This window comes from Taudactylus pleione, unplaced genomic scaffold (assembly GCF_031769625.1).
Source record: "Taudactylus pleione unplaced genomic scaffold, aTauple2 ptg000238l, whole genome shotgun sequence".
NCBI lineage: Eukaryota > Metazoa > Chordata > Amphibia > Anura > Myobatrachidae > Taudactylus > Taudactylus pleione.
In genome coordinates, this window is record NW_028284640.1 from 6,623,358 (window position 1) to 6,651,103 (window position 27,746).

General features: G+C 43.9%; 1 protein-coding gene and 1 non-coding gene across 4 annotated transcripts in view; both read right to left on the minus strand.

Moving 5' to 3' along the window:
• Positions 1–2,548: 2,548 nt before the first annotated feature.
• TRAPPC12 (trafficking protein particle complex subunit 12) overlaps positions 2,549–27,746 on the minus strand; it is a 168,415-nt gene continuing 143,217 nt past the window's right edge. For all 3 annotated transcript variants that reach the window (XM_088479508.1, XM_088479507.1, XM_088479509.1), the window contains exons 9-12: positions 22,287–22,385; positions 7,726–7,835; positions 6,389–6,476; positions 2,549–2,915 (exon numbers count right to left, since the gene is read on the minus strand). In XM_088479508.1, the coding sequence (XP_088335634.1) occupies positions 2,673–2,915; positions 6,389–6,476; positions 7,726–7,835; positions 22,287–22,385 (540 nt within the window). In that variant the 3' untranslated portion in view covers positions 2,549–2,672. The remainder of the gene's footprint in view (positions 2,916–6,388; positions 6,477–7,725; positions 7,836–22,286; positions 22,386–27,746) is intronic.
• LOC148516835 (U6 spliceosomal RNA) lies at positions 20,478–20,584 on the minus strand. Its single transcript, XR_015879361.1, has one exon. It is a non-coding gene; the product is annotated as a U6 spliceosomal RNA (small nuclear RNA).

Here is a 27,746-nt window from a genome sequence, read left to right on the forward strand (position 1 = left end):
GCGCACTGACCCCTATGGGAATCACACTGCACTGTCTATACACATGATGTTTTAGGCCAGTGATTCCCAACCTCGGGACTCAAGGCACACTAACAGTCCTGGTTTTAGTTATATCCATGATTGTGCACAGATGGTTAAATCAAAATAACTGAGATACTAATTAAGTCACTTGTGCTCAAGTATGGCTATCCCTAAAACCTGCACTGTTAGTGTGCCTTGAGGACCGTAGTTGGGAACCCCTGTTTTAGGCATTCACCAGATGTGTAAGGTGTAATGAAAAGGAATACTATAGACTGTGTAAAATAAATAAAATTCCCTTTCTGTATATTACACAATCTATACCTTATTGTAAGACTAAACAAAAAGATAAGTGGTCTTTGCCTGTGGTTACACACTACGGTGATGCAGGAAGACTGCTGCCTACTTCTAGCAGCTCCACACTGTTAGCTAATATATTTGCAGAGGAACGGACACGTTTACAGCATTATTCTGCTGTGATTACTGGCTGAATGAATGGGAAGCAATGCCTAGACACGGCAAGGGAACTGGGACGCACCTGAAAGCGATAGGTAAGGGAATAATGCATGAATAAAATAAAGCACACTGGTGCCCAGGAGCAGAATGTGAAGTGGTCTTGGAAATGAAAGCAGCGCTGGGAGCACAATCTACATTCTAGTAGTGTTAGTGTCTTATTTATATAAGCAGGTGAAAAAATACAGAGAGGCTCTCTACTTTATAGCTTACACATATCAGATATCATTGTAATGTAAGATACTTCATGTTCAGTCCATAGGGATATCTAGAACGAGGCAGGCTTATAGCCATCAACATTATGGACTTGGGGCACATTTACAGAACAAATCTCTGTGGATAAGTGGTCACACATCGGGTGGAAGACAATACAATTTATATCCCCCTCAAAATTCAATAGAATATATAAATTAAAACTAATAACCCTAAAAAAGTAATGAGAACAGAATAAAAAAATCAGATAGAGGAGTGTACTGCTGTCTTGCATGGAACTAAGCACAAGTACTGGTAATGTAGAGCCGTACGCATTTTCAGGGTAACTTCCATCTGAAGAGGCGGAGCTAGGATGTAATGGGGCGAGGTTCAAGAAAGTTGTGATACAGCAAGCGGATCTTGGCTTGGAGGTATATTTTCTGCACCTGGTACAGGCTGGGGTAAGTGTTCACTATCATGACTAGTAGCAAACCCAGGTATGCAACTAAAGAAGAGTACAAATCTGTATACCGAGCAACATACGCCAGGTTAAGTTACCACTCTGCATCAGGCATTAAGTGTGAATATAGTGAAGGCGGCCATTTTTGTTGTGCCTCATGCCCCAGTGATGTATCTGGCTCCTAGTGAAAGGATTGGCTGCTCACTCATGACCCTTGCTTCAGCCCACAAAATGCCTACCACCACTTTTGTAGGCACAGAAACAGACAAATCTCAGGTGCACAACTCCAAATTACTGATAAAATATAAATGCAATAAAATGTTGCAATCAATAGAGGTTTTTAGCATAATCATGGCCAAGGTTATGGGCCTACCCACCATATCCAAGTAACCTCTGTCCCTAACATACTAGGGTTCACATCCAGAGCACAGGACACCCCCAAACTAGCCCAGCTAAGCCACCCCAGGGCACTGCCATAATAAGAAGAGTGCAGTGTAAAATATAGTTAAGAGCAACCACAGCTGCATATAAGGATAGGGTGGGTCCCTAACATACTAGGGTTCACATTTTTGGGGGGTCCTGCACTCTGGATTTGAACCCTAGTATGTTAGGGACCTACCCTAAAGAGGTTACCCGGATATGGTGGGTAGGCCCCTAACCTTGGCCATGATTATGCTTAAAACCTATTTATTGCAAAATGTTATTGCATTTATATATTATCAGTAATTTGGAGTTGTGCACCTGAGATTTGTCTGTTTCTGTGCCTGCAATTAGTCTCATCAGGTAGCACCTCCCATTATATATATTCAGGGTGTGCAGTCCGGGAACCTTTCCTATATACTACCACTTTGTGCAAACTGTTAGGTCTTAATACAGGTGGGCTAAAGGACCTCTGATGTTGCAACCATGTGAGCTGTGACGGCAGGGGGAGGAGCAAGGTTCAGAACATGGGACTCAACGTGTACCCTCGCCACGCTTCGGGCCAGGTGGCCTGCTTCGCTGGCCAAAGGTTACTATTCTCAATAATGTCCATGTGGATAGTAAAACTGCTAGCCGACCGGCCTTGCCCATGCCATCGTGGGTCACATGGTTGTGACTCCGGAGGTCCTTCAGCCCACTTGGTTCTAGCATCAACTTTCCCTTTGGGGGGGGGGGGGGGTCCACTTCAAGCAGCATTACTACGTACTGAACTGAACAAACACATTGAACAAAGCTCTGATTACTTCCATACTTACTGCAGGAAGGAATGAGTAATCACCGCCATGTTTTTGGGGCCACATGACAATCACGGGACGTTGCTAATCGTAGGCAAAAATTAAAACCGCCTGTAGACAAATAAAGAAGACACGTCCTATTGCCAAGATACAGAATATTCTCAATGACCTTATTTTATTTAACCTGGGAATAAACATTTACATGATCAAGCTGAAATATATACACAGGGATATTATTCTGCAGTCCTCTCACTGTGAGGAGACGTCGCGGTACATTACAGCAGCTTCAGACACTGAGTGTTAAAGCTGTCACCTTCCTTGACAGCGACAGCCTCCAGCAGAGCTTGCTTCTTCTGCACGCTGCGCGAGGACTCCAGCTCGTACATGGTTGTCAGATTGAAGAGAACGCTCTCGTGGAGATAGTGTTTGGGATCCTGCTGAACCAAGCCTTCTAGGTGCCTGAGGGAGTCCTTTAATTTGCCCAAATAAAGCAGGCAAACAGCAGCGTTGTTATTTGCCTGGAAAATAACAGTTTGGGGATGAGATGAGACAATAAAGCAGAGATCGATAGCCCTCATCAATGTGCTGACTGCAGCACAGCATTAGGCGGCCTGGCTGGGATGTAGTGCCACAGTACAGAATGCTATTCTTCATCACCATCGATTAGGCAGGAAGATTCAGGAGGTGACCAGAGGAATGAGCTAATGAACAATAGTAACGTCCGCAATGTGTTGTGTGTGACCGGGGGAAATTAAAGTCTCTTCCTCGTTAGCATGGTTTAACTTCATTTTATTGCAGCTAAAATATGTCTGACTGACACAGTCTATCAGTGGTGGAGCCGCACGCTATTGCAAATTGATGTTATAAAGAAATACTATGTATTGTTCGATATGGCATGTGAATTGGTGATGAGAACTATACTTTATAGCTTTTAGGATACTTGTTTTAACCTATTTTATGCCACTGAAGGTGGTAGTTTTTTTGTCATAATCAGCAATCAGTGGATTACACCGGATAATAATAAATAGGCAGCTAAATCACTTCAAAAACACCATCTATACTGAACAATGGTTTCATTTCAGAACAATGTAGAACCTGGAAGAGAGAAAGGCCAAGGGGTTTATGTGTCAAGCAGTGAAAATTGTAGAGAATGGACCAGTGGAGAAGTTGCCCATAGCAACAAATCAGCTCCTACCTATTATTTATTCACTGTGCTTGATAAATGCTACTTCACAGCTAATTGATTGCCATGGGCAACTTCTCCACGCTGTTCACGGCTTGATACATAAACCCCTACGTGTTATATCCTGCGAGGCACCGGCATGATTTCAGCAATTTAGTGTCTAAATTGTAAGTGGCAATAATTTAAAAGCGAAAACTAGGTTGTTTTTGCCATTTATGTTATTGCCGCTTTAAAAAGTAGCAGGTAAATTGCGCCAGAGCCTGCAAATCACAGGCTGTTTCATTTGGGCCCAAGACAGAAATTATGTAAAATTATGTGACATTTCCAAAAGGAACTACCAAATCCAGTACCTACCGATTACATGCCAGACACCAGATCTGGAGTAACAGCAACTACTTTAAAAATGTGGCCTTTGGGCTAATTCTGTATAGGTTAAAAGAAAATTATCCACCCAACTAAATATTTAATTCTAAACAGTCTCTCCTAACAAGCATACTGTTGTGGATTCAATGCATGGGCCAACAATGCAATCAGTGTTTTTCATATAAAATGCTTTGGCAGTGCTGAAGTTAGACAGAGCACTTAAGGCACACATCCATTTAAAGACATAAAAACGACTGCAAGATTTCAACATTGTAATCGTGCAGTCGTTTGTCAGTCTGTGATGTGCCTGCACTGAACCACCAGTCATCAGTGTAGGCACATTAATCATCTCCTAACATGCTGGACCTGACGTTATCGTTGTACAACATTGTTGGCTGATGATAGATGTCTAAACGACTAGCGGGAGCGCGCATCGCTGGTGGTTTTAGACATTTTAGTGAGCGATTTGCAAGCGATTAATGAACGATTACGTTATCGTTCAATCGCTCAATTTAATCGCCTAGTGGATGTGTGCTTTAACAGGGGAGTTGGATCCAGGACTTTAGACTCCCAACAATAAATATCTAGTGTGGCTGGATATCTCCTCTAGAGCGTGCACGCATGGACACTTTCCCTGTGTGTTCAGCATGGATTGCCTTCATCACTTGAGGATGCATCTTAATGGGCACTGCAAAAAACGTTTATCGAGCACCACGCAGAAACTACGGGTGCCACACACAAAGTAGCGTAACGTACGTTAGGCAACACAGCACACGCGGGTTAGCGTGTCTGGGGATTTTAATTATTGTTGTCCACTCAATGGCCTCCGAAGAAAGGGCTGATAATAAGCGTGACCTGGCTGCTTGCAATACCGTACAGCACACGTGGGAAGTCCCCATTTAGAATGAGCACATATTGCACTTGAATTCAATTCAGTGTGATGTTGAATAGCCGCGGGAGGGAGCTCCAGCAGCTATTCAATACAACATGCTGTTTGCCTTGTCTGAGAATACCGGTTCTCGTGACTTAACCTGGGTGTTAAGGTGCGGTAATTCATACCGATTCCATAGAGTGTATTTGGGATGCGGATATTTTGTGAATTGTGAATGACAAACTGTGGCGGTGGCATTAATATCTTATAAAGACCTGCATTTTAATTAGGACAAGTTCTAGAAACCCTATATAGGATAATGTTAATGAATTGTTCATCCTTATTTAATGTGGTCTTTGTACCTTAGGTGAAATTACGATACACACCATGGTTTAGATATTACAACTCCAAATGAATATTATAACATACTCAATTATTATATATAGAGGGTCTGTGATATTACCATGATGTGATTAAAACTCAACAGCATCCTGTTGTGAACAGTATTACATTGGAAGGCTGATTACATAAATATAAGTGACAGAGTGGACGCAATATATATATTTTTTTTAATCATCATTTCACATTTGTATCACTGAACAGAACTTTGCACTTTATATTTCGCTGGCCTTACTATTTTAAAGGATTAAATAAAAGTTATATTTTATATATTTTCTTGGGTCACCACAATAGAAAATTCTCTTTTCGTTTGATGCTATATACTATTAATCCGTGAGTGCCCCTTGTTGGAATACTTTTAGCTTCTTTTTGTTTATGCTAGTCAGTTTATTCCTGGGTGCAACTTCTTATTAAATGTATAATACTACTAGGATAATTAACTGTAGGGAAGGATGAATTGTTCCTTATGAGTGTATGTGCGGACAACTGTCCGGTGTCTCTTGGCCACACACACAGCGTAAGCACTGGCTGGCCGTACAAGCAGCGTGTCTTTTTGTCTGCATGAATGTGCCTCCAGTCCGCAGCCTGAATGAGTGTGTGTATGATCAGCACTATCTCATGGTGTATAATGAGCCGTATTTGCTGTGCTGGGTAATCAGTGCTCACCACCTCAGACTGAGGACAGGGAGAGAGAATTCTATCAGCTGCACCTACATGTCATCTTTACTAGAAGCGTCTTCACAAAGAAGTGACTGGTATAGAATATGGCGAGCTTCAAATGGCCATTAACAAGACCTTCTGCAAAGTCTAATAACTTCCATACTGCATGCTTACACATGCTCCTTATTAGTTTTCCTCTAGTATTGTAAAATACATGTAAATCATACAAAGTCCATACCAGACTCCATTTCTACACTATAATCAAACCCAGGATAGGCCTATGACATGGTCATGTCAGTCATTAAAAGCCCACCACACTTTGTACTTGCCCATTATATTTGACGTAATGAAGCAAATGGGAAATTGCCATCCTGTAAGCTGCCTGATGGTATGTGGGGGAGATGTAGGTCAATAGATGTTAAGTCCCAGGATCTAATCTGTACCACCCTCTCCCCCATAGCTCCATTCTTGCAGTGGGGTACATGTTATTAACACTCCACGACAGATCAACTTACAACAGTGTTCGTTGGATCCAGCTTCAGAACCTCAGAGAAAAATCCGTGAGCCTCTAAAAAGTTATTTTGACCGAGATGAAGAAAAGCCCTGGGAGGAGAAACAGGTTTATTTTTATTTTAATTATTATTCTTCAGTGTCTAATTACTGTTACACACTTATGTCTATGGCTAATATGTTTCTATAAGTAGCATTTAACAAGCAATATGTGCACAATGTTATGACAAAAAAAATTCAGCAAGATATAGTATTTATAATACCAGGATATTCTCCAAATTGTCAGATATGCAATATAGCCCACTGACACAGCGCTCTAGCCCACCGACACTACAGCGCTCTAGCCCACCGACACTACAGCGCTCTAGCCAACCGACACTACAGCGCTCTAGCCCACCGACACTACAGCTGTATAGCACATTGCAACGATAGCAATATTGCACACCGACACTACAACTATACAGCATATTGACACAGCGCTATAGCACATTGACACTATAGTGACATAGCACATTGACACTACAGGACATTGGATACTACATCTATATAGTACATTAACACTATAGGAAAACATTGACACTATAGCAGTATAGCACATTTTGGGAGTTCTTCCCTTAAGTGTATCCCGATCCTCATAGCTTACTTACCTGGACTCCGATGGTTGGATATCCAGTAGGTCCCCTGATGTCATGTATACACCTGCCACTTCCCTGCTAGCTGCCCCTCTGAATACTGAACAGGTTGCTAGACAAAGAACAGTCCAGTGATATCTGCCACACTGCCTCACTCTTGTTCACCGGGTCTTTAACCATATGCCGGGCATACACTGTCCGACAGACAGACATTTTATCGGACAGCCTGAAACCCAGCAGATACCATGGCTATAGTCTGTGAGATATGTCACAGTGTATGGCCCATCATATATGCCTTCCACCCATGGGGAGTACACATTTCCCAATTTCTCCCCTGTAAAGAAACAGGGGAAATGTCAGGCGCTCGGCCGCATCGGACAGTGATCAGTTGGGCATTTGGGAAGATCGGTCATGGCCATACACTATGCAATTATCAGCCCGATCTGATGATAATCTGTGGATCAGGACGATAATTGCATAAAGTATGCACAGCTTAAGGCTACCAACAACAGGCTGCCAACTGGAGTGTCCAGGAGTGAGGAGAGTAGCAACGACTACTGGCAAGGCATAGAGGCCCTGCTGGATATCCTGAATCACGCACCTCAGCCTAGTAATCTTTGGTGACCGCAGTTTGCTTAAGGAACTTCCAAATCCAACTGAATTTCCATCTCTGTGCATGTTAATAAATTCTATTTATACCATGTGCGTACCTGTTCATCAAAACAATTATTTTTTTATGTGGTTCATCCTTATTAACTGAATTCTGCATTACGTTTTCTGCATCCTGAAAATACTTTTCAGCAGTTTTGATGTCTCCAATCTGTAAATTAAAACAAGAAAAGAACATTAATGGGAAGCATCAATGAGACATAACTTTATAGAAAGCATCCTTCAAATTTTGAGATTTAGGCCCTGATTCAGAGCCGGACGCAAGTGGCTGCTCGTTCGCTCCGAGCGATGTTTGCCCAACTGCGCATGCGTACGGATCGTAATACGCATGCGCGAACCACTCAGTGCGGCCGAAAATCGTGTGCTCGCAAAATAGCGAATGCCTGCTATTTTGAGTGACAGAATGAGGCGTATGTGGGTGGTAACAGGGGAAGGTGCTTGAAAACGGGGAGTGGAGATCCGTTCGTAGGCGTGCTTAAAGGTCAAAACGGGCGTTTTATGGGTGTGCATAATTAAAACTTCAGCGTCATTGACAACGTCACAGGGTTTTTTTTTGCCAGAACTGCTCGCAAAATTGTGGTAGCAAAAACCAACCACAGGAATAGCGAGCAACTCATACCCTGTTCGCTGTACTCGATTAATCTAATAAATAGTGGACATGACGTAGGATGCGAGCGGCCAGGGGGCGTAGTTTCCCAAAAAACGACCACAAGTTTTGTACGCCCGTTCAGACCTAGAGGTGTGAACAGACCGCAAACAGCGAACGGTTCATTTGAATAGCCACCCCTATTTTCTTGACGAGCGAGCGCAAATAGCGTCCGGCTCTGAATCAGGCCCTTAATTTTCTATTGACTAAAGTGTTATTACATACAGATGGCATCACATCATTCATACCATCGCCGCAAAGCTTAATAGGAAGAGAAATGTTTCATCACATTAAGAGACAGTGGGTTATTTTATTCCACCAGAAGGCTCAGTGCTATGTGTACAACACAATTTCTGAGGCAAATTATAAACCTATTTATCAGTTATAACCATACAATCTACTGACCAGACCAGATAGCCTGGCGAAGGCAGTCTTGTTGGCACAGTGGAGAAGGCAACTGATTGGCAAGTCTCTAAGAATGCCCCCAGTTCCAAGGATGCACCCTGTACCTATGGTTACTGACTATTCTTAAACTGGCCACAAACAGTCCAGTTTGATGTATCTAACGTAGAGACTTGGCAATTCAGGGCTCTTGTGTATTGGTTGTGTCACACGGGCTGTTTCCGAGGCTGGCAGAAGAACACAGGCACGTGTCGATTGGACTTTGAGGCATTCCAAAATATGGCTCAATGTAAAATAGGAAACTTGAAGTCGGTCTCCTCCACTTATCTCTTATTTATAAAGTGCCACAACACACTGCAGCACTGTACAGTCAGAATGACCAACCATACAACATACAAATCATACATAATAACAGAATAAGTACATAACCAGGAGCAGGCATGAGAGCTTAACAGTCTAGTGGTACTGAGCCAAGTAAGACACTCAGAGGGAGTACAATCAGACAGCATAGACTATAGTGATCAGGTGGGATGTAAGAGAATATCTGAGGGATTGAAGGCTGGGGGAGCTACTTGTATAGGGGGGAGCTACTTGTATAGGGGAGTGAGAGGTTGTTATCAGATATAGGAGGGTGAGTCTCTCATGACGAGGTCAGAGATGTGGGTGGGGAGGAGGTGGTGATAACTATGAGGGTAAGGGAGAGTAGCTTAAATTAGACTCTGGAGGTAATTAGAAGTCAGTGTAAGCATCTGCAGAGGTGTGCAGCAATTTGGAGTGGATCAAGGCACATTACAGAATTTTATGTGTAATGTTAGGATCTTGAGGTTTGATGTAATCACTGTAAATAGCTCCCTCTTCCAGATGGTCTCTTGGGTTACTGCACCATAATTAAAAGGGTGTGTGATGCATCCAGGTGTAGCATCTGACATTGGTGTCCCAGCATAACCAAAGGGGTCTCAAACCTAGAACGCCAACAGTTTAATATGTTATGCCTGTTATTTTATGTGCCATGCTTACAGGGTTAAGTAAGGGCTTTGTGACATCTGGATACCCTGACGATACATTTCACTATATTGCATGGTGTGCCTATATTTTTGTCTGTTTTCTGGAAGGCTGCTTTTGAGGAGTTCATCTCCACTGATTGGGGGAATGATGGCACTTAAAGATATCTACTGAAATACAAATCCCACTGACATATCATTAGTCATTACCCGAGGACTGTGGCTGATGTTGGGTAGGTCCTGGTGTTGGTGTTGTTTCCATCACTGTCCAAAGAGAAGAGGTCTAGATGGGTATCAATCAATTTGAAACCTACCCAGTACTTGAAGCCTGGCCTTCTGGGAGATTTATTGTGCATCTGGGACTTGTCACAGAGGATAAAAAGACCATGGGGGAGATGAATCAAACCTTTTAAAATAGGACAAGTGTAGAAGTTGCATATAGCATTAAGCTTCTAGCTACCATTTATCTAGTACATTCTATAAAATGATAGCTAGAAGCTGATTGGGAACTCAAAAACCATTGTTAAATCACACTTTCCAAAGAGAGATCAGAGGTAAAGGGGGAAAGAGCTGATTTACTAGCCCATACAGTGCTTACCTCTTATTACCTGTGGACCTGCAGGAAACTGAAGAAGCACAATGTTGTTTCCTTTATACCACCCAGTGTGGAAGCTTTCAAAGCTGCTCCTCCACACAATCATAACACTGGTACAGCCTCAATTCCTGGGTATTTCATTTTATAAACCTGCCCAGATGTTATACCTTCTAAAAGGGCACTGGCTGTAGGATGACTGGCATGGATCCTCAATTTACACAACTTAGTTGTTAATTAAAATAACATGCATAACAGATTTGATACAAAGTAATGAAAAGATCTAAGGTGAAAGGTTTACTTTAAACAGTCACTGGTGGGTAAAGGACTAAGGCAGAGGGTATAAAGAGGCTCAGGCTGCACCTCCAGGGGGTGGGGGTCACTTCTCTATGGACGTTATAAGTGAGGATAAAAAGGTGCATCTTTGTTAGGACATAGAATCATTTTTGTAAAATAGCACCAGACTGTAGGACTTTAAATCAGCTCAGTTGTCTATAACATGTCTACGGACAGCAGAGAGGAAAGGGTTAAATGCATTCGGAGGCGCTCCTGTGCTAGTTAGCCAAATTACATAATACATCTCTAACCATGCTCTCGCTCTCAATCATTTTAGTCTGAATTAGAAAACAGCAGGGGTGGTTCTTGCAGCACATCCAGGATTAATGAGGTAATAAGTAGTCCGCAAAGTTCTTGTTCCACTTGCTTTGTGAGAGCAATGATATCAGGGCAAAAGATCAGAGCCGATACTGAAGTGAGCAGCAAGGACGACAGAACAAGGCAAGTAAGGAGCTGATTCACAGTAGGGAGCAAGGAAGGCAAAAGAAAAGAAAAAAAATCTAACCACTAGGCAAAACCATGTTGTGCAGCAGGTGGGGCAGACGTACAATGTGCAGAGAGATTTAGATTACAGAGGGGCGAGTCCTAACTTTTCTTTTTGCTCCCAATTGTGAATCAGCCCCAACCTAAATGTTAATACACAATAGATGGTGAAACCAATAGTTTGTTTTTTTAAATATATAAAAACTAATCAATGTAAAAACACGTCCATCCTGTATGAGTAGGTTAAAGGAGCAGGAATTGCTTCATCTACGTTTAAGAAGCAAAACCAAACTAAAATAAAATTTAAAAAAAAGGAAGTGACCTATATTTTATATATTTATATAGCAAAATGCATCAGAATGACCTTATTATTAGTTATACATGTCCTACCCATGTTCCCATCTCTTTCCATTGTTCCACTAGAGACCTCATGTCCAGCTCTTCCGTCATCTACCAGACATCAATCGGTTTCAGATGATAGCTTTCTATGGCTGAAATGGACAGGCCACACTGCGGCGGGAGACTGACATCTTCTGGACCCTACGCAAGACTGTGCCTGTAGTTGGGAGATCTCTGTATACAGCACAGTTACAGGAAACCTCCAGCAGAAACAGATCGCTAATTGCTGGAAGGGCCAGTGGTGACTGGCAGGCTACAAGCAACACTGAGAGCCTGAATCTGAGTGCTACGTAATGCGGACTCCATTCTGGCTGCTTCCTGCGATCGGGACACCCACGTGAACATCTGCCTGTATTCAGAGTCAGACTCATCTATGCGACCATATCATCGCCCCCTCTTCGCTTGGTAAGAGCAGCCGTCATCACTAGTATCAGCATTTCCGCCAGTCCAGGCCTTTGGGCAGGAGATCCGACTAAATCTGACAGATCTTTGCAGATGCTCAGCTCATACTAGTAGGCAACTCTGTATACACGTCCATGGCAAATTGATGCTACGTACGAACGCCCTGTTACTGCCAAGTAATGTCCATCCAAACGCAAGTAAGAATCAACCAAAATGCATGGGACTCAGAAGCTGGGATGAACCTGGCATCAATCTACACTTGCGCGCTGTAGGCATGTGCGCAGAAATGGGGCGTGCCACACCTCACGTGGGCATGACCTTGCTGCCACCCCAGTCTTTGCTGCATGTCAGCTGAGCAGAGCGCCGTAAGAACTTCTGGCATTTGCCAGATGGCCAGTTCAGCCCTGCTCATATGCACTTTAAGTTGCGCATGCAGCTCGCGACGCACAGTATGCTAAAAACTGCACAATAAATCCTCATTCAAAATTGCGTGCCTCTCAGAATCAGTCTGGATGGTTAAACCAAATTGACTGAGTTAACGAGTAAGTCACCTCACCTGTGCTCAAGCATGGATATCCTTAAAATGTGGACTGTAATTGCGGAGTTAGAGAACCTCTGCCATAAGATAGTTTGATCAACACAATTAATCACAACATTGCTTTAACATATTTTTGGGCTCTGTAGATCTCAAAAGGCTGTCCTTAGTATTCTTCAGTATTTTATACACCATGGAAATGTAATTACTGACGTAATGATATCAGCAGCACCACCCGTGTCGCCTTCTTAATTGCCAATGTGTTTAATTAATCCTGCGGGCCCAGTTTTTGAACCTTACACAGTGTGACGCTAGCAATGCAAAATGGCTCCGACTTCCCTACAGCAAAAAGTTCCTTCTACTAAATTATGCTCAAAAGAGGTTTCTCTTTCGAATGCATATGCGATAGCCGACACTTACATCAAGATCAAATGCGACCTTGGGTGTTCAAATTCACAAACTCATTGCCACTAAAATGGTCAAGTAAAACTGCATTTTTGTAATACCTTAATAATAAAAAAAAAATTTAAATAATGATTTGGACACAGTAGTGAGCTCCTATCTAAGGGTGATCAACAAGCAGAAAAGGTTTCTTATTTAAATAATCAGAATATTTAATATACAACCAGTGCTGATGTAATTATATACAAGGTAGAGAAGCCTGCACACTGACTAAAGTAACCTAGATACCAAGGCTGTTCTATCAGCTCCCAATCAGGCAGGAAGGACCTCCTGCTGTATTTAGCAGTGATGAGACTGCCAAGATGCAGTACATGGAGATAGAAGAGGAAGCTCAGATATTGTGTTCTAATGCACTAATGAGAGAGTGAGGGGAGAGAGTAGGCCAATGCGTGTATTATACCACAACATGTCTTACTTCATTATGGGTGGGGCCACTGAGATTTGTTTCTCTACGATTTTCACAATATAATTTTGGTGCCCCATACAGTCATACCACATTCACAGAGTATGGGCAGCACCAATTAGGTAAGATCTTTTCTGTGTTCCTCATGCCGCCCCATCCACTAGACTGCAAAGTTGTTATTGATATTTCTATCTTTATGTGTAATAAGTTAGGAAAAAAAAAAAAAAAAAAGACATGCTAAATTACTGTTCAATAAAAACTACTATGTGTCTGACATGCCCAGGACTGAAAGGGAAGTGACCTCTGACATCTAAAATCCAGTTATTGTGTGCAGTGCCATGCTTCAACACTAGGGGGTCAACGCAGGTTATTTGTGTGTGTAAATTTGGAGGGAAATCGGGCCCGAGCCTTATTTCTCTGCAGGCGCCCGCTGTTAACTGTACACGCAAGCAATTGAGACTTAAAACTGCCCCATAGTCAGACACAGCAGACTCTAGGGAAGGGATCTTCAACCCGTGGCCTGCGGAGCCGTTCCCCGTGGCCCGCCGACGGTTACTGTAGTGCAGACCGCAGTGAGTGCAGTCTGCACTACACACAGAAACAAGCACACCACCACCGCCGGCAGTGTGTTTGCTTTGGCAGCCAGCCAATGAGAGTCAGACAGACTCACCCACTGCAGGAGCAGGGCTGCATCTCACTCATGAGCTCCATCTTCCGGCTCCCGCAGTGGGTGGTGGGATAGGCGTCATGAGGTCTCTCCCATAATGCAGAGCGGGCCGGCCCGGGAGGACGGAGGAGCGGACGGCGGCAGGAGGTAAGTGTTCTATTTTTCTTTTTTACGTATGTGTCTTTGTCTACACTGCTGGGGGCACTGCATCTCGGGGGGGGGGGGGGGGACTGACCTACTACTTGGGGCACTACTGGGGGGGGACCACTACTGGGGGATGGCATGGGGGGGGACTGCTACTGGGGGCACCATATAAAGGGCACTGTATAGTGAGGACTACTACTGGGAGCACTACATAAAGGGCACTGCACAGGGGGGACCACTACTGGGGGCACTGCATAGGGGGGACTACTACTGGGGGCACTATATAAAGGGCACTGCCAAGGGGGGCGGACTACTATTGGGGGTACTGCATAAGGGGATCACTACTGGGGGCCTGCATAAGGGGAATCACTACTGGGGGCACTGTATAAGGGGAACTACTGAGGGCACTGCCGAGGGGGGCAGTTATGGGACATAATTAAAATTGTAGAAGGGGGCAGTTATGGGTCATAATTGTGTGAGGAGGGGGCAGAGTCTAAATACCACAGTATAACTAGTGGTCCTCGGCTTCAAATTTTTTAATGTGGCCCACACTGCCTTAAAAGGTTGAAGACCCCTGCTCTAGGGAGTAAATTTACTAAAGTGAGAGTTTTTAGAAGTGAGTTTTAGAAGAGATGTTGTCCATAGCAACCAATCAGATTCTAGCTATTATCTTCTAGATGGTGCTAGTTAAATGTTAAGTAGAATCTGATTGGCTGTTATGGGCAACATCTCTTCTAAAACTCACTTCTAAAAACTCTCACTTTAGTAAATTTACCCATAGAGCGGAGTAAGCACAAGTCGGCTAGCTCAGGCTTACATGGTACCCAGCTTGTCTGGAACCCATTTACAGTGCCTTGCAAAAGTATTCACCCCCCCTTGGCTTTTTACCTTTTTTGTTACATTATAACCTGTTATTTATTTTTTTAATCTGAATTTTAAGTGATGGATCTGCACAAAATAGTCTCATTTTGTGAAGTGAAATGAGAAAAAAATATATAAAAAAGAATCTTTATAAATAAAATTCTGAAAATTGGCATGTGCATAAGTAATCACCCCCTTTTCTATGAAGCCCCTCAAAAGTTCTGGTGCACCTGTGTGAAATCTAAGTGTCACATGCTCTGTCAGTATAAACACACCTTTTCTGAAAGGCCCCAGAGGCTGCACAACCACTAAGCAAGAGGCATCACACAATGAAGACCAAGGAGCTCTCCAAACAAATCAGGGGCAAAGTTATTGAGAAGTACAATTCTGGGTTGGGTTATAATAAAAATATCCAAACCTTTGATGATTCCCCCGGAGCACCATCTAATCCATCATCATCAAATGAAAAGAACATGGTACCACAACAAACCTGCCAAGAGAGGGCCACCCACCAAAACTCACAGACCGGGCAAGGAGGGCATTAATCAGAGAGGCAGCACAGAGACCAAACCCTGAAGGAGCTGCAGAGTTCCACAGCAGAGACTGGTGTATGTGCATGTGACCACAATAAGCCGTACACTCCATAGAGCTGGGCTTTATGGAAGAGTGGACAGAAAAAAGCCATTACTTAGTGATAAAAATAAGAAGACACGATTTGAGTTTGCCAAAAGGCATGTGGGCGACTCCCCAAATGTATGGAGGAAGGTGCTCTGGTCAGATGAGACTAAAAGCAAACTCTTCGGCTAACAAGGAAAACGCTATGACTTGCACAAACCCAACACATCTCATCACCCCAAGAACACCATCCCCACAGTGAAACATAGTGGTGGCAGCATCATGCTGTGGGGATGCTTTTCAGCAGCAGAGACTGGGAAACTGATTTGAGTCGAGGGAAAGATGGATGGTGCTAAATACAGGGATATTCTTGAGCAAAACCTGTTTTAGTCTGCCTGACTGGGACGGAGGTTCACCTTCCAGCAGGACAATGACCCGAAGCATACTGCTAAAGCAACACTCGAGTGGTTTAAGGGGAAACCTTTAAATGTGTTGGAATTGCCTCAAAGCCCAGATCTCAATCCAATTGAGAATCTGTGGTCAGATTTGAAGATTGCTGTTCACAAGCGGAAATATCCAACATGAAGAAGCTGGGGCAGTTTTGCCTTGAGGAATGGGCAAAAATCCCAGGGGCAAGATGTGGCAAGCTCATAGAGACTTATCCAAAGCGACTTGCAGCTGTAAAAGGTGCAAAAGGTGGCTCGACAAAGTACTGACTTTAGGGGGGTGAATAGTTATGCATGCTGAAGTTTTCTGTTATGTTGTCCTAAATGTTGTTTGATTCACAATATAAAAAAAAACACAACTTCACAGTTGTAGGAATGTTCTGTGAATGAAATGATGCACACCTTTAAACAATCCATTTTAATACCAGGTTGTGAGGTAACAAAACATGAAAAATGCAACGGGAGTGAATACTTTTGCAAGGCACTGTATATCATCAGACCACAGAACTCAGAGATGTAAGGTGGGGGAGGGGTTAAATATCTGTTGTGAGAAAATACAACACTGCCTGCATCCACCCCTGTAATCAGATACAGACCAATACCTCTGAAAGCCTGTGACAGATTGCAGTGCCAGAATGAGAGATGTGTCTACTGCATGGCAGGAGATGTCAGCACAGACCTCTCACAATCGTCTCCGGTGGAACCTGACCAAATCTCACATCCTTCATCCAACGTTTTACCATTTACTGTATAATTTCACAAAGCTGTGAGAACAGTCACTTACTGCTGAATTGAATCCCCCATCTCAGGTACTTTCCTTCCTTAAACTACAATAATCCACGAATTTGCCTTTATGCCCTTCCCCCATTTGTTGGAACAATTGCAGTAATGTATAAAAAGCACACACACAAGAGATGTCTGCTGCATTGCTGCTATATTAGGAGACCGTGTACTTACACAGGAATCGGTATGTAATACCGCCGGCAGTTTGAATCCTGGCAGCGTCAGGCCGACAGAGGAAGAGATCCCGGCAGCAGCAGCCCGACAGTGCTGGAAATTCCGATCGTCCCCAGGCAAGTACTAACTAACCTAACTTACCCCCCTAACCCTCCCTTAGGGGTGCCTAACCCTAACCTCCCCCCCAAGTGCCTAACCCTAATCCCCCCTCTAAGTGCCTAACCCCCCCCTTCCCCGCTGCCTAAACCTAAGTCCCCCCGGGGGGTGCCTAAGCCTAACCCCCCTTCCCCTAGCCTAACCCTAACCCTCCCGGGGGGGTGCCTGACCCTAAGTCCCCCCCGGGAGTCCTAAACCTAACCCTTACCCCCCCGCGGCTGTCCGCTAGCGGCGCCCAGCTTACCTTCTATCAGAATGCCGGGTGCCGGTCTCACGGCGTAGGAGTAATGACAGTCATCTATATTTTAGACGCCTGTCATGTAACCCTAGCCGGGATTGAGGAGTCGGGAAGCCAGCGGTCGGTATTGCGGCCACCGGCTTCCTAAACGTATACCCTTACACATAATTTGTTTTTGCAGGTTTAAAGGGGACTTACAAAATGTAATGAGAACCACCATCATATTTGTGCTTAATGTATATTTAAAGACTACAGAGGGTATAATTGAGACTTGTTGCATAAAGCCTACTTTATACATGGGAGTTCTGTAGCTGTTATCTCTGTACTGTTCCTCTATCCATGCCAATGGCTTTCAAGTGTGCCGCAAACAGGTTGCTACATCATCATTAAGTAGCCAAAAGTTTATCTATACTCTGTATAACCTGAGACAGACTTATTTAGGGAATAGAACAAAGGATATCACACGGGCCTCTACACATGCAGACTTCACATCAATAAAACAAACATGATCAATATTTTTTGAGGTTTCAATACTTCATTGGCTCATTAGGTCTCAACTTAAGCTAGACTAAGCCAATTCCAGATCTGGATAAAATCTGACATCCTTCCCCTTCCCCAACCACAGGCAGCCTGATAAACATCAAGTGTTGTATCGTCTCTTCCACGCTTTGTCTATTCCGCAGGCTCTCCAACTCTGTCCTCAGGACCCCAAGCAGTGCAGGTTTTCCAGGCCTCTTCACAAAATCACAAGTGAAATAATTTGCTCCACCTGTGGAGCCTTTAAAATGTGTCAGTGAGTAATGAGTACACCTGTGCACCTGCTAGGTGACCTGGAAAACGTGAACGGTTTGGGGTCCTGAGGACCAAGTTTGAGAACCACTGGCCTATTCGGTCTACTGTAATCCTACCGATGTGCGCCGAAAATGGCAGCCTCATCTTAATCCTTCCTGTGTAGTATTAGTAATTGGAACATTAATTCATATTTAAAGTGAAACTACACTTTCCATGGTGGTATCATGAAGCCCTCTGTGGGCTGCTGGCAGCCTCTTGCATCAGAGTGATACTAGAAGATGCATGGAGAGCTAATGGTTTTACTGGAGCTCCAAAAAGCTTAAGCTGGGTACACACAAAGATTTTCTGTCCGACCATCCAACTAGTTGATTGGTTGGAATGAAAATCTGGTAAGGTATGAAAGCAAATGACAATCAGCAATTTGCTCCCAAACTCCGGAAAATGGACAAAAACTGTTGTTTGAACAAATTGTTTAGATCAAACATTTAACAAACTTGTCTGAACGACCATTTTCATCTGTTTTCTGGCATTTAGGAGCAAAATTGCTGATCATCATTTGCTCCCATACATTACCAGATTTTCATTCCAACCAATCAACTATTTGGATGGTTGGACAGAAAATCTTTACGTGTGTATGCACCTTAAAACTCGGTGACCAGGAGACTGATGCCTGGGAATCCTGTCTCCCTGCCTCTGGAGTCCAAATTCAGGCAGAAAATCATGATAAGGTCCCCCAGCTGGATCCTGGAAGTAAAGTATTAGAGGGAACCATCCACTACTCCAGACTTGCTGGCACCTGGAGTATGGTCACCTGCAGTGGCGGATCTTACCTAGGGGCTACGCGGCTGCAGCCCCCCCCATTGGAAGCGCCACCTGCCAGTCACGCTGAAGACAGGCAGCCAGGGGAGGTGTCTCCTCCCCCTGGGACTGCCAGTCCGGGCTGCTTCAACAGAAAGCGGCTTCCAGTTGAAGCCGCTTGCTCTGCCTTTCGGGCAGCCCTACATTGCTTCACGGGGCTGCAAACAATGCAGCTCCGAGAAGCTGGTGTTAAGCGTGCGCATGTGCGGCGCCACCGCCGCTTATCTGCATGCCCCGATCACGACGCCTGCCAGTTTCCTTGAGCAAGCATCGGGACCCAAGGCAGCAGCAGCGGCAGCCTCCCTCAGGTAAGAGGGCAGGAGCCGTTGCTGGTCACCTGTCCAGGTGATCTCAGGCACAGCACATTAGGGACAATGTTTAATGTGTGCATGCCCTGCACATGCACTTAGTTTTATTGGATAAAGGGACCCAGGGTGGGCTTACCCCCTGTGGTAGTTTGCGTTAGAACCATATAAAAAAAGAGAGCCTATGAGCCCTGAATGTGTATCAATCAATAATTGTACTTCTATATAGTGTGATTGTTCCAAGCACCTTCAGCAAGGGAACTTTTCATTTAAAAACAGTGAGCAATAGTATCTTGCCTTAATATGGCTGCATCTGCTTGTATCCTGTGAGAGCGAGTCCAGTGTCTTCAAGTTGAAGCACTCTGCCATCTACCCAATGCAGACTAGTACATAGTGAGGTACCATTGGGAATTAGCCGACACTACCCAGGAAGTGTTGCAGCAGCGTGTCAACACATACGTAGAAGTGGGCGGTTCCAGGTGTCCTGTGGTAGGAGCCTGGGAGAAGTGGTTCCAGGTACCAGTGTAGGAGCCTGGATGGAACGAGCGGTTCCAGGTGCAGATGTAGGAGCCTAAATAGAATGAGCGGTTCCAGGTGCCATTGTAGGATCCTAGTGGTGGTATTGAGTTACCCACCCACTACGCAGTGGGAGGAGTCAGTAACAGGTGGTCACAGACTGTGAGCAGGAATCCCTGGGAGTAGTGATGTAAAGTCACTCAGATTACTCAGGTACGAGTAACCACCCTCTATCCTATCAGAGGCAACAATCTGTGACTGCCTGGGGAAACAAGGTCATACGCCACCATATCTGTAAAGCAATTTGAATCCCATTGGAGAAAAGCGCTCTATAAACGATTATTAACCTTCCAAAAGGGTCATGTATTACCGTTAATATCACTGAGAAGTTGAAACAACTAACCTGTAACAAAACAGCAGCCATTTATTGCAAGATACATATCACAAACTACAACAGGGTGACCGGGGATTTGCACCAGATCTTGAAAGTTACATGTATGACTGGAATGGACGCATCGCAACTCTGGATAGAGGTTTCCATCTATCAAACTGTGACACATTTTTTTTTTTATATGCCTAAAATATGGAACGCTTCACGAATTTGCGTGTCATCCTTGCGCAGGGGCCATGCTAATCTTCTCTGTATCGTTCCAATTTTAGTATATGTGCTGCCGAAGCAAGCACGTGACACACTTTTTTTTATGTACCTCATGATACACAATGTTTGTTCACTGGTGTAAGTAGAACCAAAATTAGACAACAATTTTGCAGCACATTGGTGCACAACAAAGGCCTATTTAAAAAAATCCCCATCTTGTTTTAATGACGTAAGTAGGAATCACACAGCTTTAATGAAGGATGTGCCGCGTGAATGCTTTGCATTGCGTGGGTGAGGGCAAGGGATGCGGACGTTGGCTGTCTGGGCAAGGAATGAGATCAAGTTCAGTCTTATTTTCTGTATTTTAGAACCTGCGGCTCCAGCTCGTATTACAAGCAGAAAGACAGAGTATAGAAAGAGACCCATGTGGCACAAATTGAGAGTAGCTGGAGGCCATTGGGGAACATTTGGTCGGCTGCCTGTTTTCCATCACTCTAAGGGGTAAGGAGAGTTATTAGAAGTGGAGATGTTGCCCATAACGACCAGATTCTAGCCATTTTCTTCTAGAAGGTGCTAGTTAAATGTTAAGTAGAATCTGATTGGTTGCATGGGCAACACCTACACTTCTAAAAACGCTCACCTTAGTAAATTTATCCCCAACAGTCCAGATCAGACTGGTTTTAAAATGACTGTAGGTCTCAGTTGCTGCGTACACACACTCTACAAGTCCGAAATCTGCTCTTGGACTCAATTACTGCATACTGTGTGCCCAACTTAACGCTCAACAACAATGGGCACCTCTAAGTAACTTAAGACATGAAAATATAAACAGCTAACTATTACAAAGCAGAGTAACGCTATAAAAAGTATCTAAAGGCTTACCAGTATGTTTTTGGACTGTAGGAGGAAACTGAAGCACCTGGCATTAGGACTGCAATTAAATATTGATAATTAAGCAACAGTGCACTCTGGACCACTACCCTGGTGCCAGTGCAAACTTTCTTCAGTTCCATTTTAAGGATACATATATCTGAAATAATGGCAAAGGAAGGAAGGGAGGCAACAAAACCCTCAAAGGTAGAACCAAACAATACACTACAATTATTGATGCAAAAACAAGGGTTGCATATTGCCTTCAGATCCACTTAGACCCTCCTTGACCTGTTGTATGAGTTCAGAGCGTTATACAGTAGGCTCTCTAAAATTATGGCCTCTAGAGATGACGGCAGTGTGATAAAGCACTCCATACTGTACAATCCCAGCCACCCCTACCGCACATACAACAGATGCCAAGGGAGTCAGGACCCGTGGGATGAAGATTGAGGCCTTGTATGGCCCACTGCAGCCAAGAAGGTCACAATCTGCTGAAGGCCTATTGCATTCACACAATAATAAAGTATATTCTGGACACTTGTCAGGACTGATATGCCAACCAATGTAAAAAAAAAAACTAGAACAACTCTGACAAGGGGATTAGAGCAGAGTTTCATAAGCCCAGGGCTTACATTTTCCTGTAAGATTGTAGCAGTAAAATAAAATTCTCGTTCTCCAGCGGGAGTTCTCACTTCCCTGTGCTCTATACCTGCAAAGATTCTGGCATCAACACATCATTCAGGCATGCTTCTAGACCTACTAATCATTAGCTAATAATTCTAATGTCCAATTTGCAGGATGAACACTAGAACAAATAAGGTCCCCTGGGGCTTCTCCTTTCCCAACATTTTATCTTATTTAATGACCTCATAACTAGATGGAAGAAAGTGTATTGGTTCACTTGTCGGCAATTACCTGAAGAAAAATCCTCCCGATGCCGCTAAGCAACTGTGGTTCTTGCTCTGGATAATACTTGGTTACTGTGTGATAGGCGTCTACAGCGAGAACGTAGTCCTGAAGGGAGAGAAGCAAACCAAGCATTAATGCAGTTACATTCCGGTGACAAAAACACATTGCACATAATAATCCTCTAGACTGGAGTCAGACAGAGGGTTGTTTGATTGTCCACCTGGTATTGCGAATGAAGACCCCTGACCTTTGAGGCACAGATAGGTTTAAGAACAACCACTTAAAATTATATTGGAAAATGAAGAATCCTGGCCAAAAATGGGACACGATTATAAACAGTAAGGTAACTGTACAGTGCTAGTTTTTGACATTGAAGAAAAATAAGTTGTTAAATACCAATAGGGGTTTCTCAGAAAAAAAACCTATGTATTATAAACCCTTCCTCATTTAAACAGGGTGTGTTCTATGCAACGGCTCTTTACAGAGAAAGCTAAACACCCCTCTGCAAAATCCCTCATGCTATGCGAACCAGTAGGCTCTTCAAATACATGACAGTTAGGAGCTGATTGGTTGGAGCACCGTTTAAAATAAGTGATAACAAGAATATCACTTATTATTAAACATGCCCCTAAATTAGCATAGCTGATCTCTTTGTGAAAATGGGATAGCATTTATGAAGGCTCATATTTATGCAGAAAGGGTGCCGGGAGTCACAGCACCCAAACACTTGTTCACTTTCATTTTGCTAAAACAGTTTTTGAAGAGTTTGATTTATTTGCTTTAAGTTCAGTCACAGAGTTGCCTGTCAAGCAGGTTATATAACTTTCCCCCTAGGATTTTATTGGCCAAAAGATAACCAACCATGACTTTAGCATGCACTACTATAGTCCCTATGCTGCCTCTTCTTCTATTTTTCAAAAACCACTGCAATTATCACAATATTTATATTTAAATTATTTTTCGTTCCATTGACAAAGCTTGGGTGGATGTAAAAAATTAGATTTTTACTCCCGTCAAATCTCTTCCTTGAAGTCCATGTGCGGGATGCCATTACTTCTGGGTTGTGCATAGTGAGTTGTGGAGTCGGGCATTAACTAACAGAAACTGGCTCCCACCCTCTATATAACCCCCTCCCCTTCCACAACCTCAGTCTATGTTTAACAAAGCCGGAGAAAAACCCACGGAAGAACTGAGAAACCAGCAAGCAACAGGTATCTAGTATGAAAACCAAACAAGGGAGGGGATCCTGCCATGCCCCCGATGGACTCCAAGGAAGAGATTTTACGGTGAGTAAAAATCTAATTTCCTTTTTCAACCATTTGGGGGATGCTATTACTTCTGGGATATACCAAGGCAAGCCAATTAAAGGGGGGGGGGGGGGGGGGAGCATCGGAACCAATTGCCCTAACAATTTTTCCGCCCAAAACTGGCGTCCCTCACGCTGTGTATGGAAACGGTAAAACTTTGTAAAAGTGTGTACGGATGACTAGGTAAGCTGCTTTGCATAGCTGCTTAACCGAGGCAACAATGCCGTACAGCCCAAGAAGCCCTGACAGCACGAGTCGAGTGGGCCCGTATTGAGGCTGGCACCATCTTATTTTGATGACAAATATACCTTCCGGATGGCAGAAGTGACCCATCTAGCGATGGATCCTTTCAAGGCTGGCCAGCCTCTTTTTGGTGCATTAATCAACACCAACAGGGAATTCGTACGCCTCAAAGACGCAGTATGGTCCAAGTAAATGCGTAACGCACGTACCACATCCAACAGTGCTAAGAAAGAAGCTTCACTAGTCACTGAATCCTGGCGAAAAGCTGGAAGGACAATATCCTAGTTAATGTGGAACGCCGAAACCACCTTCGGAAGAAAGGAAGGTTTAGTACGTAACACCACCCTATCCTCATGAAAAATGAGAAGCAGAGATTTACAAGAAAGAGCCGCTAACTCAGATACTCTTCTGGCCGTGGCAATGGCCACAAGAAAAACATCCTTCAAAGTGAGATATTGCAATTCTACAGATTCCAAAGGCTCAAATGGTGCCTTTTGAAGTGCCGCCAAAACTAAATTCAAGTTCCAAGGAGGAACTGGTGGGACATAAGGAGACTATATACGAAGAACCCCCTGCAAGAAGGTTTGAACTTCACAAATAGAGGCCATTTCCTCTGAAACAGGATCAGTAAGGCCGAAATGTGTCCCTTAAGAGAGGACAATCGAAGACCATTTACCAACCCTTTTTGCAGAAGAGACAAGAGACGAGACACTCATATTTCTTGGTGTGAACACCACAAGTTCAAACCGGAAAGGTTCCATCTTCCATATTCAATGATAAATCTGGGAAGTAACTGGGAAGTAAATGGTTTGCGAGCCTGTATCATGGTTTTCACAACACATTCTGTAAACCCTTTGGCCCTCAAGATATTGGATTGAGGAACCATGCCGTCAAAGCTAAGCGAGGCAAATCGGAGTGACGGCATGGACCCTGAAGTAACAGATCTGGACGCAGGGGCAGACAATACAAAATATTAGCCAGCATGTTCCGAAGAACTGTGTACTAATGATGGCGCAGCCAGTCTGGAGCCACCAGAATGACCGGCCGTGCCACTAATCGAATCCACTGAATTACCTTAACATTACCAGAGGAGGAAAGATGTAACCCAGCTGGAACACCCAAGATGCTGTCATGGCATCCACCAGAGATGCCTGAGGATCCCGGGCAGAGATCTGTACCTTGGAAGTTTCTTATTGAGATGAGAAGCCATTAGATCTATGTCTGGAGATTCCCATCTGGAAACTACACCTTCTGGTGTAATTCCCATTCCCCAGGATACACACTGTGGTGACTTAAGAAGTCCGCCTCCCAGTTGTCCACAGCTGGAATGTAAATTGCCGAAATAGCTGGAACCCAATTTTCTGCCCAACAAAGGATGTGAGAAACCTCCCTCATTGTTTGCCAGCTGCGTGTGCCACCCTGCTTGTTTATGTAAGTAACTACTGTGGCATTGTCTGATTGGATTCATACTGGTAGGCTCCTTAGATGGGATTGAGCTTGAACCAATGTATACCGAATTGCCCTTAATTCCAGTATTTTGATACTGGAATTAGCTTCCTGAACGGACCAAAGACCCTGTAGGTGCATGTCTAGAACCACCACCCCCCAGTCTGTTAGGTTGGCATCTGTGGTGACAATGATCCAATTTATTACTGACCATTGGCAACCCCTGTTCAGATTTGCATCCTGTAGCCATCAGAGAAGTGACTGACGGTTTTGCACAGATAAACTGCCTGTTTAATTGAGGGTCTGGTTTCACCCATCGATGAAGCGATTGGTCTGGCATGAAATCTGGCGAAAGGAACGGCTTTGAATGAAGCCACCATTTTCCCAGTAGCTGCATAGCCCTGAGAACTGACATATGAGACATCTGTAAAACGGTCCTCATTTTGGATTGAAGATCCTGAATCTTTGTCTGCGGAAGAAAAATTGTGACACTGGGTGTTGATGAGAAGATGCAAAAATACCATCCTCTGAGATGGAATTCATTTTGATTTGGGAAAATTGATTACCCAACTGAATCTCTGGAGCATGCCTAAGGTAATCTGAAGATGTTGTTGCAATAGGGCTATTGAGGGTGCCCTTAGCAACAAATCGTTCAGATAAGCAAACACATTTATCCCCCCACTTCTGAGCAGAGTGATCATGTGTGCCATAACCTTTGTAAAGAATCTGGGAGCGGTGGCCAACCTGAATGGCAGAGCCTGGAACTGAAAATGCCGATGCCCTACTACAAACCGCAGATGTTGAGGACTCCTCCATATAGGAATATGGAGGTAGGCACCCTTGATATCTATGGGGGCCAGAAATTTCTCTACCTCTATGGGACAAATGACTGACCTTATGGACTCCATCTTGAATCTTTAGAAAATGCAGATAAGCATTTAACCCCCTGAGGTTGAGAATGGGATGAAAAGACCCACCTGGTTTGTCTACCAAGAAAGGACTGGAGTAGAACCCCAGGTCTTGCTGTAGTACCGGAATCAGAAAGTGCAGGAAATGCCTGTATAAGAGCCGCCTTTCTGCAATCACCCACAGGGAGAGGAGTGATAAAGAATCTTTCTGGACTCTCCAAATCTAAAATGTAACCCCTGGTTACTAGTTGCTTACCCAAAAATCCATATTGGATTGAATCCAAGTTTCCCGGAATTTGAGTAAGTAGCCTTCCACCAGAGGACGGATCCCAGTCCCGTGGATTGACCTGCTGGCTTAGCAGCAGGGCGACTGATGCCGGGGATCGCACGTCTCCTGAAGGTCCCTCTCCGGGGACCCCTAAGCACACCCCGGAAGGCCTGAAAGATTCCCCTGCCTTGAGTCCGAAACCTAGGGGATTTTGGTGTCGTTACAAGAAGGTAAGGACTTTACCTCCTAATTTTAATTAATTCTGGACCAAACAAAAAACCGTCCTTCAAAAGGCAATGCCTCTAAAGAATGCTTTGACTATGTCTGCCTTCCATGTTTTAAGCCATAGCAAACACCTGGCGGAAATGGGCAAAGCCGAAATATGACACTGTACCTGAATAATATCTATTAAAACATCACCTATATAGGTTAAAACAGTGGACTCCAACCTGTAGCTCGCAGTCTTAATTTTGGTAGCTCACCCAGCTGCAGTACTGCTGAGTCAACAAGGAGGAAGTGACCTCAGACGTGTGCTCCCCCGTGGCATTGACGCCATGGAGCCACAGGGAAGCACGGCAGGTGATTGCTGCATCCTCTACAGCAATCGTCTGATGTGCATCCCCGTGATTCCACCCACGGTGTCTATGCTACGGCGGAGCGAGTGACTCCAGCCCAGCCCTGCCGGAAAATCACACAGCAGCACTGCCTATAACTTTTGCTCCTCTACTGCTCTCCTTGGAGCCGGTAATTAATAGTGAAATGTGCCTGTGTGTAAAATTGTATTTACAAACTACAACAAGATCACTAATAATTAAATGCATTTTTATTTTCTATGAAACTTTTTTTTTTCATTAAATTACCTTCAATTGTTCGGTTATTAGCCAGCTTTTTTTTCTACAATTTTAATAGCTCGAGGAGGTTTAAATTTTCTAAAGTAGCTCACATTTCAATTAACATTGGAGACCACTGGGTTAGATCTTCCAAAATCTGATCAGCTAAAGAACTAGCTTCAGACTAATCCCCTGATTGAAATACAGTAATCATCTGGTTCATCCTGGGATTGATGGCCTTTATCACCCAGAAATTCACCGCCAATAGATAACTTAAGTATATAATCGCATGCCAAGGCAGGAGAAATAAAATAAAACAAATCATGTTCAGCAGTATAACAAAATAAATAAATAAAATATACCCAAAGCAAACCTTCCCAGAACCCCCCACCCTGTATAACCTAACCCCAACTGTGGCATACTAGGATCCCTAAATACCCTACCTCTCCCAACTACACTACGCT